This window comes from Sinocyclocheilus anshuiensis, unplaced genomic scaffold (genome assembly GCF_001515605.1).
Source record: "Sinocyclocheilus anshuiensis isolate Anshui unplaced genomic scaffold, SAMN03320099.WGS_v1.1 scaffold335, whole genome shotgun sequence".
In the NCBI taxonomy this organism is placed as follows: domain Eukaryota; kingdom Metazoa; phylum Chordata; class Actinopteri; order Cypriniformes; family Cyprinidae; genus Sinocyclocheilus; species Sinocyclocheilus anshuiensis.
In genome coordinates this window covers 576,493-594,437 of record NW_015548239.1, presented here as the reverse complement: position 1 = coordinate 594,437, position 17,945 = coordinate 576,493, and the positions used below count along the sequence as shown (strand labels likewise).

General features: G+C 36.6%; 1 protein-coding gene across 4 annotated transcripts in view; it reads left to right on the top strand.

Moving 5' to 3' along the window:
* LOC107654850 (tetratricopeptide repeat protein 7B-like) overlaps nucleotides 1–17,945 on the top strand; it is a 43,783-nt gene that overhangs the window by 20,506 nt on the left and 5,332 nt on the right. For 2 of the 4 annotated variants that reach the window (XM_016442130.1, XM_016442129.1), the window contains 5 exons: nucleotides 31–191; nucleotides 3,225–3,341; nucleotides 4,476–4,573; nucleotides 13,966–14,106; nucleotides 17,461–17,663. In XM_016442130.1, the coding sequence (XP_016297616.1) occupies nucleotides 31–191; nucleotides 3,225–3,341; nucleotides 4,476–4,573; nucleotides 13,966–14,106; nucleotides 17,461–17,663 (720 nt within the window). Of the gene's footprint in view, nucleotides 1–30; nucleotides 192–3,224; nucleotides 3,342–4,475; nucleotides 4,574–5,971; nucleotides 6,134–8,903; nucleotides 8,955–13,965; nucleotides 14,107–17,460; nucleotides 17,664–17,945 lie in introns of all 4 variants that reach the window. The other 2 variants (XM_016442127.1, XM_016442128.1) reach the window with 2 other exon arrangements.

The window sequence follows — 17,945 nt, the reverse complement described above, 5'->3', positions numbered from 1 at the left end:
TGTGTGTGTGTGTGTGTGTGTTAATGTCAGATTTCAGAGGCTCTTGGTTATGTACGACAGGCGTTACAGCTGCAGGGCGATGATGTTCATTCACTGCACCTGCTGGCCTTGCTGCTGTCAGCTCAAAAACACTACCACGATGCTCTCAACATCATCGAGATGGCCCTCAGCGAATACCCTGAGAACTTCATGTGAGTCCAACACACTCACAGTCACTGTCACACTTTATCTAACCTCTCGAGCTTGTAGTTAGATGTAGCTTTGTTTTTTGCCTGCGCTGAGTTGATACAGTTGTCAGAAGCCAATCCGAGAACGGGAAGGAGCCTATTCTTGGATCAGAGAACCAATCAGATGATTCCATGTTCTTTTGCACACACATACATACACACACAGTGGCAGGCAGTGTTTAGACATTTAGAGGCATGCCACAGTGCCCACTCTAATGAGAATGTTTGTGTTTGCTGTAGCAGCTGGGATAGATGGGTACATATCTGCTGCTGGCATCTTCAATTAGACGAGTTAGTTAGACGAAGTATGCGTGTGTGTGTGCTGGATGTATGAAGCACTGGGCAGTCCCCATGCAAATTCCCTTCTCATTCAGTTTGATCAGAGTCCCCTCCATCTCTGTATTTGTGTGTGTGTGAAGCTGTGTGCTTCAGCCACTTACATGATAGAAAAAAATATACTACAGCTTTCTTTTTCCTCCAATCCTATGGCCCTCTTTTTCACCCTGTTTTTCCCCTCAGGGTTTTGGTATTGTGCATATGTGTGTTTGTCCAGTTTGTGTGTGTGTTTCCATGCATTTTGCTTCATTGCCTTGAAAGGAAATGCACCAGAACATCCAGCCCTTTTTATTCCACACACACGCGACAGGATTAAATCAGCGATTGTGTAGGCGTCCTAGCAGCGTAGTGTGCAACTACAGCAGAGATGAAAGCACGGCTAATGAGAATGTGCCATCAGCTCTCTGAATTGGCTGAACTCGGACCAGCATGGCCTACAGAGAATGCAGCGCGTGTTTAAAGCGCTAACCAATCTCTGTTCAGCTCAGAGTCGAGCAGCTGCAACGACAGCGAGCTGTTAAAGAGCAGACTCTATATATGGTATCTGCTTCACACATAAACACACACACACCCCGGCTGGATCTCTTCACATGCTGCCATATCTGATTATAGAAATGCCCATCTGCACTCTTGATGGTGGGACTTTCACTCAGCTTGAGCAGATCTGCTGTCTGCAGAAATGTGTGTGAAATACATGTGTTATTAGGGGATTCTGTGCATCTCATTAGCAGAGATTAACAACACTAGACAAGATACAATACTCAACAAACATTCATCCACATATGCACAATATACAAAACAACACTCAATATAACAAAAAACATAATTTGGATTATTGTACATATATTTTAATATTAAAGTACATATAAGGTTAATATTTGATATTTAATTGTTTTCCTATTTATATTTATATTACATTTGCTGTCATTCTATGCTCATTTGAAGTTAAAGTTACAGTTAAAATGCCGTTAAAACAGTAATATTGTGAAATATTTTTACTGTTTTCTATTTTTATGTGTTTAAAAAAAAATTATTTATTCCTGATGGCAAAGCTGAATTTTCCGTGGCCATTACTCCAGTCTACAGTGTCATATGAGCCTTCAGAAATCATTCTAATATGCTGATTTGCTTCTCAAGAAACATTGTGCTGCTAAACATTTTGTGTGGAAACGGTGATACATTTTTTTAGGATTCTTTGATGAATAGAAAGTTCAAAATACCAGTACATATTTGAAGTATAAATCTTTTATAACATTATAAATGTCTTTACTGTCACTTTCAGTGTTGGGGAAAGTTACTTTTAAAAGTAATGCATTACAATATTGCGTTACTCCATAAAAAAGTAACTAATTATGTTGCTTAGTTACTTTTTATGGAAAGTAATGTTACGTTACTTTTGCGTTAATATAAAATATAAATATAAAAGCCTTTTCACACCAAAAGTGAAATGAATAAGCCTCAGGCTGAAGGAAATGTAAATTTACGTCCGTACACTAGAATGCAGAAGAAGAAATTTCAACACACTTCAGCAATAAAAAATAAAAAAAGACACACAAATGTTTGTCTTGAGTAATTTTTGCTCATTAGTATGGTTGAACTGGATCATCGAAGGTCAGAAGCAAAAACATTGGTTAATAGAATGGGATAAAATACATAAAGGATATTTGTGTTGTTTAACATTTAATTATTGCAGGTTTGCGTCATATTCTGAGTTGCATTATTTAATTCATTTTGAGGAATACTGAATCTGTGTTGTTGTTTTTTTGTGAGTGAGATGAATTAATTCATATTCATATTTATTTTAGAACTACAGTAACATCTTCTGATTTCTCTCAACGTGGGGACAGGAGAGCTGTCAATCAATAAATTGGAAAAAAAGTACTTATTTGAAAAAGTAACTCAGATATTCTCTTGTAAATTAAAAAGTAATGCGTTACTTTAATAGTTACTTGAAAAAAGTAATCTGATTACGTAACTTGCGTTACTTGTAATGCGTTACCCCCAACACTGGTCACTTTTGATCAATTCAATGCATCCTTGCTGAATAAAAGTATTTCTTTAAAAAAATTTTAAAAACTTCCTGACCCAAAACAAAGGTAGCTGGCAGCATTTAAATGGTTGATTTTAATTTTTAGTGTTTAATTTTTAATGTATTTAGACAAGTAAAATCAGCAATTTATGGGTTAATGGTCATAACATAAAAATAATGATTGGCTTATCAGTATCGACCAGAATTGATACATTTCACAACACATATGCACAATATACAACACAACATTCAATATAACATGAATACATAACACATATACACAATATACAATACATCATACATTCACAATAGACCAAACAACATGCAATATACCTGTACAGTTGAACAACGTATTCATGGACGTTTATTTTTCTCTCATTGTTCAGTTTATTGTACCATAGAGAGAAATCTATTGATATGCTCTGTTGATTTATTTGAAGTTATCCCAGCACAAAGGGACGAATCAGCTTGACCTTGGTTTAAAGTTTTGTATTTAAAGGGCGTGCAGAAGAGATTAAGACTGATTTATCTTTATCTGTGTTCAATAAACGCTTTTCTCTGTTTATTAAATACTTAATTAGACATTCAGATGGACGGAGAGTGATAATAAACACTTTTTTTTGTCTGTGTAGTCTATTATTCACAAAGGTGAAGTTGGAGACATTGTGTCGAGGTCCAGAGGAGGCGTTACTCTCCTGCAAACGCATGCTGCAGATTTGGAAGTCCTGTTACAACCTCACCAACCCCAGGTACACACACACTCCAGCTGTTGACACATGAATGCTAGAAGCTCAAGTGTCGGCACTCACCATCACACATAAGACAGCACAGCATGTCTCTCTGACTGTAAGGAGCTCACCACACCTTCATTAAAAATAAATAAAAGCACAGCTCATACCACTGCTGCATACTATGATTCAGTCCTGCTTTCTCTCATTCTAATGGCTGAAATACCCGCCCCCCACTGCCAGAATACTCCAGCTTTTCCTGTCAAACTGTCCTGAACTCAGTACCTGGTAACAATCCACCAGAGACCAATTAGTGCCTGGACACTGTAACCAAACTATGCCACATATTCAGAGTCCCTCCGTCCAAACCCTGGGTAGCGCTACTTTATCAGAGGACCACTTGTGCTCATCCTCCCTAAACCCCACCAAAGTAGTCCTCGAACCCTAAACAGTTGCAACACTGTCAGATGTTTTTGTGCGCATTCCAGAGACAGTATGAGGACACAGAGACAGACCACATCTAGAAATATGAATGGGAGAAACCGTGCATTAGTGAAATTTCAGTATAATTTTGTGAGCAAAAAAATGCCTTTTGTCAATGTCTTTTTTTAGCAATGTATGAAGCACAGCTCACACAGTAGTCAAACCAAGCAGCCTTCTGGCCACTGAGTGAACTCCACAGTCTCCACAGATGCATGGTTCTTTTACTAAGTGATCGGATTCATGATTTATTTATTTTTTTTGCCTGGTTAACAATAAAATGGGTGAAATTTCATTACACCTACATTAATAGCTCGATCCGAGGCATATCTGTAAATCATTTCATCAAGACTTGGGTTTGGGCTCTTTTTGATTTGGACCAATAAGCAACCACTCCAGCAGCCATTCTCAATATGCAAGTAACCACAATGTCCTGACAACCACCCTTTTTATACTCCTTTTAAGATGAATAGTGTTGCAGAAGCATTGTGGTTGTGTGTGCAGAAGCACTGTGCCATGAGATGCTGAGTGAAATTTCTGAGGGTTTCATCATTCTGTGTGTATTGATGTGCAAGTATCATGATATCCTCTGTCTCCTGTCTGAGTGCTTGACTCGTTCTCTAATTTTATCGTCTTAATTGCCTCTTGCTTCTTGTCCTCTCTCGGTGTGTATAGTGATTCTGGGAGGGGGAGCAGTCTGTTAGACAGAGCTGTTGCTGACCGTCGCCAGCTGAACGCCATGACACTACCTGACTTCAGTGATCCAGAGACAGGTGAGCGCGCACATGCACACACACACAAATTAATGTCCACATATCTGTATCTCTATTGTTATTGTGGTAACAGCTTTTTTGCCCTACCCTTTTTGGTGAGTTTGCATCACCATGACAACAGACATCAGCTTTGCTGTCATTTTATCTGTATTTCCTGCATATGTCTTTCTCTTTCTCTCTCAAACACAGATTTAGATTTAGAATGAATGGCCTAATGAGATGATGGGTTAATGCATTTTGTAATATACTTTTATTTTTTGAATTTCTAAAGCTGTAATCCTTGTAGAAGGGTCATATCATGAAAATATTCTTCTATTTTTATTTTTGAAGTTCTATGCAAACATACTGTATTTATACTTCAGAGCTGTTTTTTTTTTTTTGTCCAAAAAGTCATTTAGTTGAAACTAAGTTGCAAAAAATAGGGTTTCTGACGTCAAAACACTGTTTAGTGTTAAGCAACTTGGCCTGCCAAGTCATGGTAAGGTGATTAGAAGGAAATAGGATGGATGCTATAATTCCTCAACACAAGAAAAATTTGTGGTTTAACCCCTTTAATTCCTAAAAGAACAATAGGCCTTTATTCAGTACTTCGTGTGAAAAACTGCTTTGACTCATTTCAGTTTCAGCTAAATTTACATGAATTTTCCCAGTATCTTGTGCAGTGAGTAGAGTAATTAGATAAAGAGGGCTGAGATGAGTGCAGGTGTTTATTTGCTGTGTTTGCACAGCAGTGATGGTGGAGGGTTTCTGTGCTGTGTATGCAGACAGTAAACATGTCATCTTGCCTCTGTGATTCAGCAGTTACCCATTTTCTTTACAACCTTATCTTTCTGTTCAGTTCTGGCTATTTATTTATTTTATTTAATTTTTTAATTTTTTATTTATTTAATTATTTACATTTTCCATTATTTTTATGGCTGTCAATCAATTAAAAATTTTTATTTACTTTGTAATTTTAGTTTAATTTAATTTAATTTAATTATTTTCTTTACAAACTTATCTTCCTGTTCCAGCTGTTCAGTTCTGGTTATTTATTTATTTAATTTAATTAATTTTTAATTTATTTATTTATTTACATTTTCCATATTTTAATGCCTGTCAGTCAATTAAAATTTTTATTTACTTTGTAATTTTAATTTAATTTAAATTTACAGAATTTACATACAGGTCAGAACTTAAAAATGCATTGTTTTTAACATTGTTTAATATAGTTCAGATTCATGTTAAATTAACACTTCCCTATGACAGCCCTAATTATTTAATGTCTTTTTCATTCTGTATTCACTGGGATTGATTTTAATATTCTTTTTTTTCCTCAATATTCTGTTTCCCCAAATAATTTATCATGAATTTTTTTTAATATCACATTCTTTTCACTTTCTCATTTATTATTCCTAGCCTCTCATGCCTCTTCCTCCATCTCGGGGTCAGAACCTGTATCTCCTCTTTTTCCTCTTTCATCCTTCTATTCTTCACCTCCACCCAAGACCGAATCCACCCAGAGGCGCAGCAGCCATGCTTTCTGTGACCACGCCCCCCGCCGACGCTTCTCCTCCGCCAGTAATTCACTGTGCACCTTGTGTGTGTTTTTCGGCCAATAGCCTGGCATGAGTCTCCTCTTACTAGCCAATCCCCTGCCCCTAACTGCACTGCTCTGCCTGCATAACCCCACCTACCAGCCCAATTCAATTGGGATTTGGTTAAGTGTTTGGTGACTTGTTTGCTGCTGTAGTTTGGATTGGCAATGAAGCTGTGTTTGGGTTTTAAGGCCTCATTTTGAAGACCATGGCCTCTAAAGACCTTCAGGCACTAATGGATTTGTAATGTGGTGATTTTAACCTGCCCACGAAGCGATTTTCCCACCAATTTTCAGGCCATATTTACACTTTTTTCTAGTTTGAAGTATAGTGAAGAAAAAAATCTTAAATGCACAAATTATGTGAATAAGCGATTGAGTCCATGTACTTTTGTTTCAAGAGTTAGATGTAGCTCGCTCTACTTTTATGGTGTGTCAAGTTATGGCTTATATCAGCTGTAAAAGGCCATTAATTGAGTACAGGGCTGTTATAAGACTGTAAATGCCACTGGCAGGATGATGTGATGGTGTGGGTTCAGGGATCCAGTGGCCCGTGAGACTGACGCTAAGCACTTAATCTCCACTGAGAGGCTCGTGGGGAAACGAAAGACAGAGAAGCAGTGACACTTACTATCAGCCGTTTAAGACCTGGGATCATATCCACACTCGTATCTTCAGAGAGAGAGAGAGAGAGAGAGAGAGAGAGAGAGAGAGTTCATCTACAGATTTCCTGTGTTACTCAAACTCACTCATACTGCAGTTTTGTCACCTTTCTCTTCATCTAAGATACATTCTCCCTCTGGCCCTGTTTACATTATGTATAAACATCTGTCTCAGGCAATCGCTGTCAGATTGCTATTTATGTCTGTACATGTAAATGCATATATTTACATGCATTTTCTGATCAGCTTTTGATGGGAGAGTTTCTGGTTTTGTGACGGTATACACTACCATTCAGTGGGTTTGATAAGAGTTTTTTTTTTTTAAGGATTGAATTCTTTTATTCAGCAAGGATGCATTAAATTGCTCAAAAATGGCAGTAAAGACATTTATAATGTTACAAAAGATTTCTATTTCAAATATTTTCAACTTTCTATTCATCAAATATATAGCACCGTTTCCAAAAAATATTAAGGCAGCACAGCCATATTCAAGATTGATAATAAAAAGAAATGTTTCTTGAGCACCAAATCATCAAATTAGAATGATTTCCGAAGATTCATATGACACTGAAGACTGGAGTAACGACTGCTTAAAATGTGACTTTGCCATCACAGGAATAAATAGAAAACTGTTTTAAATTGTAATAGTATTTCACAATATTGATGTTTTTACTGTATTTTTGATCCAATAAGTTCATCCTTGGTGAGCATATAAGGCTTCTTTCAAAAACTCATAACCTCATAATCAACCCCATATTTTTCACTTACTGTATCAGTTCAAGTCAAATAAACTGGAAAAATAGACAGTGGAGTCAGACATAACTGCCAATAAGTGGTTATTTTATAGTCAAAGTGAACCAGCAAAGTATGGTTTGCAAAGGCCCGCCACACCGCCACAAATAGATTTTCCAAAAGGCTTTGACTTCGTTGAATAAACTTGAGCACTGTACGTTTCAAAATCAAAACACGCACGGGTGTTTTTATATAAATGTATATTTTTTGAAGGGAACCGATTGTCTTTAGAAAAGTTTTGATATCATTTTCATTTAATCTTTCCTATAATGCCTGATAAAGTAGCGTTCATGAGCGCAGCAGCCGTTACCGGGGAAACCGCTATTTCTGCCGCTCCTAAAGCGCCTCCTGCTGGCAGAGAATGAATTTGTACTTTCAATAAGCCCGTCTGCTGTTTTATATTTACATTATATACATATATATTTCCCCCAGGGGAAGTGCCGCCACACATAGAGTGTAAGTCTGAGACACATCAAGATACATTAATGCTTCCACTACAAATGGGATCACCAAATTCTTGGTTTTGTACTCCAATTTAACCTTAATGATCAGACCTCCCGAGACAGATATTTCCATAATACTAGGTGTAAACAGGGTCTGTCTTTTTCTCGGTCTGTCTTCTATAATGCTGTGCGTGTGATTCACAATCTCTGCTGTTACTCACTGTGCAGTGTTTGCGCATCCAAACCATTGCATTTACACACTTACAGTGTCACGCACCTGTGCACCTGCCACCATGTGTTCGCAGAGCGTGAGAATCACAGATACAGGGTTTAAAGGGCCATTACCTGCTCAGGAGGACTCATGACACTTTGGTTTGTGGTATTAAGGCCCGTTCACACCAAGGACGATAACTATAAAGATAAAGATATAGTTCTAAAAATCGTTCTCAATATTAAAGAATAGCACACCACAACTATAACGATAAAGGCACAGAGAAACGATATCGTTGGAATCACTTTCAGAACGATTTTTTCCAGCTGATGAACAATAAAAATATTGACAGCCAATCAGATTCAATCCTGCTGTCACGAGCTTGAGAATTTAAAGCAGCAGACGAGCGTGCGCTTAGAATAAACAGACGATATTGTTCGCTGGTGTGGACGCTAATATCGTTATCTTTATAGTTATCGTTCTTGGTGTGAACGGGGCTTTACAGAAAGTCAGACAGAATCCATTTGTTTTTTGTATTATATTTCTGTTTTTGTAAACTTTCTGTTGTGGTGGTTGTTGTTGTTGTTTTGGTTCTAATTTTTTATGAGTAATTGCCCCCTTTTTGTTGTTCTTTTTGGTTTCCAAGGCAACCTTCCAGATGCTTTCTTTCATGGTTTTGACTCTTTTATTGGGGTTTGTAAGTAGTCTTGCTGTTACTACTCTGCCTCTATACACACACACACGCACACACACACCTGCTTCATTGCCTCGCTGGCCTTCTCCCCCTTAGCAGAGTGCACCCACCACCTGTCTGTTAAGACACTCCAACACACTCCGGCATAATGTGTTCAATGAACGCGTTGCCTCTTACCTTTTGTTTTACCCCCTTATTGTGTGTCCTCTCCTGGCGTTTTGTGTCCCAGGCCTCTTTGTGCTGAAGAGAGATGTAAATGCACTCATTTGGCCTCAGTTCTTAATAATTAAAGAGACAGTATTGTTCCTCCAGGCCTTTCAAACAGGGTTTAACGCATACTGCTACTTAAAGCCAAATATTTATGCTCTGTTTGGATTCTGACCTTTTAGTTCTAATGATACACTTAGTTATTATTATATAAGTATATTATACAAGTATATTATTATTATACTTGTTATTATTATTAATGGTATGGCAAGTATCTCTATTACTTTTGATCATTATTAGGATTAGTATTATAAACAGCGCTTTATTATACTCCGAAACAGCTTGTGCAGTGTCTATGCTACAGACATGAATACCACTTTAATCCTACATAGATATTAAAAAACTATTTACCATTTTTTCCCCCCATTTACACTAATTTGTCACGTTTGATGAATTTAATGAATCCATGCTGAACAAAAGATGTATTTCTTTAATAAAAATAAAATAAAATCTTGACCCCAAACTCTTAAATGGTATATTGTATATGTAAATATACACACTACCTGTCTCTTGTTATCACAAAAGCCCTATAAAAGTGTTCTGTGATTAAAAATTAATCTAAATAATTTGGTGCCTCGGGAGAGCAATGACCTTGTCTAAAATGTGCTCTAATTTTTTAACCATTGGTCCAAAATTAGACTTAAGCTCTTTTAATTCCATTTGACAGTCCACAGTTTAATCCCAGTTTAAGATTATTGTTTCATTTTATTTGAAACCTGAGTGAAGTCAAGCACTGTAATTATTTTAAAAGTTATTTAAATATTGATTATTTGTCATTAAGGTCACTTGATATAAATTGGGTGTGTGGTATCTGATGGAACAGCACCCAGGTCTCTTGACCGTGGATCACAAGCTCTAATTTTCTTTAGTGTCTCACATTTAGCAGCTGTTTCTAAAGTCCAGGCTCTGTTAACAGAGCGATGAAACGTTTAAGAGGACGGGATTGCGGGTGTCATGATCGTGCTGAGAGGTGCTCATTTACGGCCAATTACGACACAGTATCTGGAAACAGTCATAGCTTGTAAAAATCAAAGCTAAAAACTGCTTTTGGAGTTGGAATGGAATTAATTGTTTTTGGGGACTTGAAAAATTTATTCAAATTGCTGGAGAACACTAAAAATATTGTATTGTATTAAGGAGTTAAATAACCTTTTAGCCTAATTCACTGGAAAGTAACTGGGAAATTATGTCCCCTGTATTTTACAAATAAATTAATAATGTTAAATGATTATGAATTTAAATGTGCCTGCTTGCGGAAAAAAACATTGACATATGCTGTGTACAGGTTATCGCAGGCTTCTTGGAATGCCAAAACGGGGGATGCATTACAAACCAAAGACTTTCTCCATATTTACAGCAGGTTCTTGTGAAGAAAGTACTGTCTCTTTAAAAACATATTTGCTTCTTATGTATGTGTGTGTGATTGCGTGTGATGATGCTTTCCCACTCCTAGCATGGAGCTCTATGGTCACGCTCTTTCTGCAGGCTGGTCTAATGCATCATGGGGTGTTTGAGTTTGCGTGTGTACACGCATGTGCTTAAGAGAGATGTGAAGCTGTTAACCTACTTCAGTATTCAGTATAAGTATAATAATTTTTTAAATAGAGCCTTCATTTTGGATCTTTTGCAAATGTTGTTCCAATCTGTATGACTTTGTTTTTTGTGTAAAACACAAATTGAGAAATTGAGCACAATGTCCAAGCTGCTCTTACACACAGTGAAAATGCAGATGTTGTCAAGTTCCCAAATTACAAAACAGCACCATTATAACAGCACCATAGAAGTAATCTGTTTGACTTTTGAGCTTAATTCAAAAGTCTCCTGAAGTCACATGATGGAATTTGAGTTACCCCTCCAGCGTAGCTTTCAAATTTCATTTACTGTACATATATTCATTAACATTCAAAGGTTTGGGGTCGGTAAGATTTTTTAAATGGTTTTTAAAGAAGACTCTTATGATACAACAAGGCAGCATTCATTTGATCAAAATACAGTAAAAACAATCATATTGTGAAGTATTAATATAATTTAAAGTAATAATTAAACGTTTAAAAGAACAGCATTTATTTGAAATAGAAATCGTTTGTAGCATTAAAATGTATTTATTCTCACTTTTGATCAGTTTGAGGCATCATTGCTGAATAAAAGTGTTAATTTCTTTCAAAAGAGCATAAATCTTACTGCCCCCAAACTTTTTAACGGTAGTATATTAATGCATTTGACAACATGTTGTGTCAGGAAGTGCGATTAAAATGAGAACAAGAGTCATTAAGGTTTGGAACAACATGAGAATAAGAAACATGGCCAAATTTTCATTTTTGGATGAACTTATATACTGTTATATTTGAATAACCTAGAACAGATATAAATGTTCTGTTTCACAGTTTAAATTTGTTCATTCTTGTGGCCTCTGTGAGTTTTTAAAGGCTGTGGTATAGGACATTCATGAAGAGGTCCCCTGGAAGCCTTTTAAACTCAGTACACATAGGGTCAGATTCTCAGTGTTTGGTCCATTGATCCATGACTTTGTCCACCGTCGCCATAGAAACGCTAAACATAGGAGCAGCAGCTATGGATTTGACTCAACAGGCTCATTGCTAAAGAGAAAGAAACTGAGATGTACAGGGATCGATTTCAGTCCGAATGTGTTTTATGTCCCACTGGTCTGGTCGATAAAATCCAGCCAGTGACTCATAGAGACTCTTGAGGATCCTAATGTGTTCCTCTGAACCCCGACAGAGACTTTAATGACCACACTGATGCCCTGACCACAGCTCTGCTGGGCAGCCGCACGTCCAGACAAATAGGGAATCTGTGATCGCTGAACTGCAGGGGGCAATTTTTCATTTCAGTTCAGGAAACTAATGTGGTGTCTTCAGTTCATCTCCTGAATCTGGCAAATTGAAAAGGAACTGAGGCTAAATCTGTCATTTATTGGTAAAACTGCTCACCCAGAACTGAAGGTCATTTGCTGCTGGCTGCTGAAAATTCAGCATTGTCATCATAGGAATAAATTACATTTTAAAATGTATTCAAATAGAAAACTTACTTTATATGGTAATAATATTTCACAATATTACTGTTTTTACAGTATTTTTGATTTACCGACCTCAAAGTTTTGAACGGTGGAACACAAAAGTAGACATTTTGAAGATTGTACAAATCGCTTATTGAATGCAGTTATAAAAAATAGAAATTGTAGCACTGAAGCTTCAAATTGATGCAAAAATCTATAAAAATATCATAAAAGTGGTCCATTTGATTTATGGACTGTATTCAGATGGCTTACAATTAGGGTTTCGATTCAAATCGATTAATCACGATTTATCGCATCCAAAATAGAAGTTTGTGTTTACGTTATATATGTGTGTGTACTGTGCGTGTATGTATATATAAACACACACACATACATGTATATATTTAAGAAATATATGTAATATACTGTATATTTAAAGTTATATATAATATAAATCATATATACATATGAATAGATATATACATATAAATATTTCTTAAATCTATACATGTATGTGTGTGTATTTAGGTATACATATAAATATACGCAGTACACACACATATCATGCAAACACAAACATTTATTTTGGATGCGATTAATCAATTTGACAGCCCTACTTACAATATACATGTGTGAGGAACAGACCTAAATAGAGTTGTTATTCACTGAAAATTATGAATATTCAGTTTTTATGAATGAATTGTTCTTTTAAGTCTGATCTTTTTAGTGAATCATTTGATGATACTTTCAAATTTCAAATGATTGTATATGAGAACCAGAATGTAATTTTAGTTGAATAATCCATTTAATTGAAAGCACTCTATTTCAAGCCAAGCAGACAGGAGAAAACAGCCTCATGAAATTTGGTTTACATTTTACAGCCAGCACTTTTAAAATGCAAGATTTGGTACATTTGTGGAAAGTAGCTGCAAATGTGCAGAGCTTCATTTTTTCACTGTTAATAATTTTATGCTGTTTGTGTTTAAGTGGTGTGTGCAAGTGTGCTTGTTTTGAATTTTGTCCACGTTTTGGAAATTCTGAGAGTTGACTACAGATTGTTGGATCTCTGAATCTTTGTCATGGTGTTTCTTCACCCCTGTGTTTCCTAAAATTACCTCACTCTAACTTGCCTAGAGATTAGAAATGACTAGTGTTCATTTGTTTTTAAATCTTGAACATTAGAATAGAAAAACGGTTACAGATCAAGAAATTTTCAAATCAAGAAATTTTCAAACTTGAACACTTATATGTTAAATATATAAGAACAAGTGTTTAATAATATTTTGAATTAGCGTTTTTTCTTTTTTGCATTTTCAGTTTTTTTTAGTAATTATGTTATGTACTTTATATTTTTATTAGTTTCAATGTTTTAGCTTTAATTTATTTTTATTTCAGTTTCTGTTTTAGTCATTTTAGCATTTTATTTTACTTTGTTGCCAAGTCAACAGTAATTCTTTACAATTTTTCATCAAATGTTTATATTTAATTTTATTATAGCTTTAATTCAAATAATGATTTTTAATAGTTTTGATTTTAATATTATTTTTAATTAACAATAATAGCACTGTTGAGAACAGGGATGAGCTGTGATCAAACTGTTTGGCCTTCATGTGTATATAAACAATATTCTAGATCAGAGTTTTCACTGAGAGGCCTGACTGGTAATGTCTGGAGTGTTGTGGTTGTTTGTAGAGAGGCTTCTATTTCCACTGCACTCTATTTCCACTGCAGGTTCCATCCACGCCACCTCCATAGCAGCGTCACGGGTGGAGCAGGCACTGTCTGAGGTGGCCTCTTCCCTTCAGAGCAGCGCTCCGAAACAGGGACCCCTCCACCCTTGGATGACCCTTGCCCAGATCTGGCTGCATGCAGGTATAAACCTCACCCATAGCCCTAATTTGCATACTTGTAACATAAGTCAAGCCCGCATTCGATATTTACAGTGGGTATAGAAAAGAATCACCCCCCATTATAATAATCACATTTTGTTGCTTTGCAGCCTGAAATGAAGACGGACACAGTTTTTGTTTTATCCATCTGTATTTACAAATGATAACAAATTATAACATCCAAGTGAACGATATAACACCAACATTTCAGAAAAAAATTTAAAAACCAGAATCACTGAGTTGGAAAAAGGATCACCCCCTTGTGTCAGTATTTTGTTGAACCACCTTTTGCTTTAATTACAGCCTTTAGTCGGTTGGGATTTGTCTCTACTAACTTTGCACATCTAGACAATATTTGCCCAATTTTCTCTGCAGCACTGCTCAAGTTCAGTTAAATTTGATGGTGACCGTTTGTGGACTGCAGTCTTCAATTCATTCCACAGATTTTCAATGGGTTTAAGTCTGGGCTTTGACTAGGCCATGCAAGGACATTCACCTTTTTCTCCTTCAACCACTGTGTGCTCAGTTTCGCTGTGTGCTTTGGGTCATTTTCATGTTGGAAGGTAAACCGTCTTCCCATTGACAACCTCAAGAATTTGACGGTATTTTGGCCCATCCATTTTTCCTTCTATCCTGACAAGTGCTCCAGTCCCTGCTGCAGAGAAACACCCCCATAACAGAATATTACCACCTCCATGCGTTACTGTAGGAATGGTGTTTTTGGATGGTGAGCTGTATTAGATTTCCACCAGACATATTGTTTGGTGTTGAGGCCAAATAATTAAATTTTAGTCTCATCTGCCTCAAAATCAAAGCTCAGTCATGACTGCATGTGGCCTTTCTTGAGGAGTGGCTTTTTTCTTGCAACCCTCCCATACAAGCCACATTTGTGGAGAATTAGTGATATTGTTGATCACTCTTTGTCATAAATTCCTGCAACTGCTTCACAACTTTATCCCGGAGATCTTTTGACAGTGCCTTATCAAGCTGATCACAGTTGAAAGTCAAATGGCTTTGTGTGCCATTGAGAAGGTGATTAGCTACACCTGATAGAGTTTACAAGTCATTTTTAGGAGGGGGTGATCCTTTTTATAAATCAGTGATTCTGTTTTGTTTTGTTTCCTGACATGTTGGTGTTATATCTTTCACTTAGATGTTATAAGTTGCACTGAGTAAATATAACTAGATGAAACAAAAACTGTGTCCGTCTTCATTTTAGGCTGCAAAGTAACAAAATGTGATTATTTTAAAGGGGGTGATTCTTTTCTATACCCACTGTACATTGTAAATGGTCCGGGACGGGTTTAATAAATGGCAATAAAATATAGCTTAAGTTCTAAACAAACTGTAATAGAACACCATGTTTAAATATAGACAGCTTATTCCTCGCTGCTTTGTGAACCCAAGTTGTTATTAATAGCTTCCTTTGTCCAAGCAAATACATTAGGAAAAACCAAATCCAGCAGGATCAAATTACCCATCTGGAAGCTTTTGCTTTGTCTACAATCAGCATTTATGAATAGACAAGCAATTGTGCTTACTTATGACTGAATTAAATGCATTGAAGTTTAGGAAAGTTCTGCATCTTCATGGACTTGATGCAAGCAGCTCCAAAGTCATGGGTTTGATTCCCAGGCCACATAAGTACTGATAGAAAAGCATGAATGCACTGTAATTAGGGGCGTGCAAGTGTTTTTCTGCTGGTACCATAATAATAATAATAATTCATTACATTTATTTAGCGCTTTTCTAGGCACTCAAAGCGCTTTACATTGTCAGGGGGTATCTCCTCATCCACCACCAGTGTGCAGCATTCACCTGGATGATGCGACGGCAGCCATAGTGCGCCAGAACGCCCACCACACACCAGCTTATTGGTGGAGAGGAGACAGAGTGATGAAGCCAATCAGTAGATATGGGGATTGTTAGGAGGCCATGATGATCAGAGGCCAATGGGCAAATTTGGCCAGGATGCCAAGGTCACACCTCTACTCTTTTCGAAAGACATCCTGGGATTTTTAATGACCACAGAGAGTCAGGACCTCTGGTAAACCATGGCTGGTTTAGGATGATCTTTTTCATTAAGAGCCAATATTTGCCCCCTTAAATTGATTTCCAGGGGTATTTTTATCTTTATAAGGGCAATTTTTTTGTCTTTTATGTCAAATTCTTACATTTTATAGAATACATTTAATTAGAAAAATAAGGCATCATAGGGCTTTTAGCAATCAAATTAAACCAGGATCAACAAAAGTCATCTGTGCTTTGCCAGTGCGGCACAGAAGCTGCATCTTGTATTTACAATAACTGTTTAATGCAGTTCAGAGGTGGCCTGAACGCATTTACACTGTAATTACAATTGCAGAAATAATAAAATGACAGTAATGTGTTAAAATACAATGTTGAATATTTAAATGTTAAATGATTTTGAAAAGGAAATGATACTTTAAATATGAAACTTAACCTGCCAATCTTAATGAATGAGTCACTGAATCATTCATTCAAACGATTTGTTCAAAACGACTGATTCGTTCAGTAACAAATGTTGTTAACTAATAATAAAACTATTCAACATTTTGTTAATTAAAATAAAAACCTGAAATAATATTTGAAATGTTAGAAATGATTGAAATTAGAAATAAACTAAAATAAAAGTAAACTGAATTAACTGCAATAGAAGATAAAGTTGAAGTACTAAAACTATAAACTGAAATAAAAAAATAAATAAATGTAAGCTAAATAGAACTATTTAAAAGCAACAACTAATACAAATAAATAAGCACATACAAAAAAAGGTTAAACTAAAATTTAAATGAAATGAGAATTAAAAAAATAGACAAAATATTAATAAACACTATAATGGTATATAAATGATACTAAAACTGAGCAAAATTGGGATACTAAAATAGAAAAAGCATTTGCCAAATGAAAATCCTTTCATTTGTCATCTCAGAATAAGACCATCAACTCTACTAAGACTAATTATTACAACTCTTACTAAGACTAATTATTCTTTAACCAGCTTGACTGTCTCTGAGCCAAGTAAGGGAACCTTAGCAGGACTTGGCAGGGTGAGAAAAAGTAAACGTGCTTAATAGTCACTTTCCCTGGAGTTTGTTGGCTGAAGAGGGAGGACACCCCTCCAACGTTAATCTCCCATCAGTCTCTCTGTCTCATCACTGTTTGTGAGCTATGAAACGGTTGAGGCTGATGATGTAGCTGACAGCCTATCTGAGAATCACATTTCCTGTGTGAATCCAGGTGAGAAATAAACTCAACGATCAGTCACCACAACAATGCTTCTTTCACTGTTTTCTCTTTCTCTGTCTTTCCACAGCGGAGGTGTATATTGGAATGGGAAAGGCGGCGGAGGCAACAGCGTGTACACAGGAAGCAGCCAACCTGTTCCCCATGTCCCATAACGTGTTGTTTATGAAGGGTCAGGTGGCGGAGCTGCGGGGGAACGTGGACGAGGCCAAGCGTTGGTACGAGGAGGCGCTGTCCATCAGCCCCACCCACGTCAAAACCATGCAGAGACTGGTGAGCACATGCTTTTTATCCACTAACTGAAACCCTTTTGCAGTTTTACATTTTTATTTTGTTTGTTGCTCCCCACAATGCAGTTGATTTCAGGTTTTACTCTTCTTGTGGGAACATTTGGTTGTGTGTTTGTGGGATCGCCACACTGAGATGGAGGAGAGAGGCAAGATCTCATCCCGTGTTAGTATTTAGTAGACAATGAGTCCAGGATGTGGAGACTTGTCAGAGGAAGTGTGTGTGTGTGTGTGTGTGTGTGTGTGTGTGTGTGTGTGTGTGTGTGTG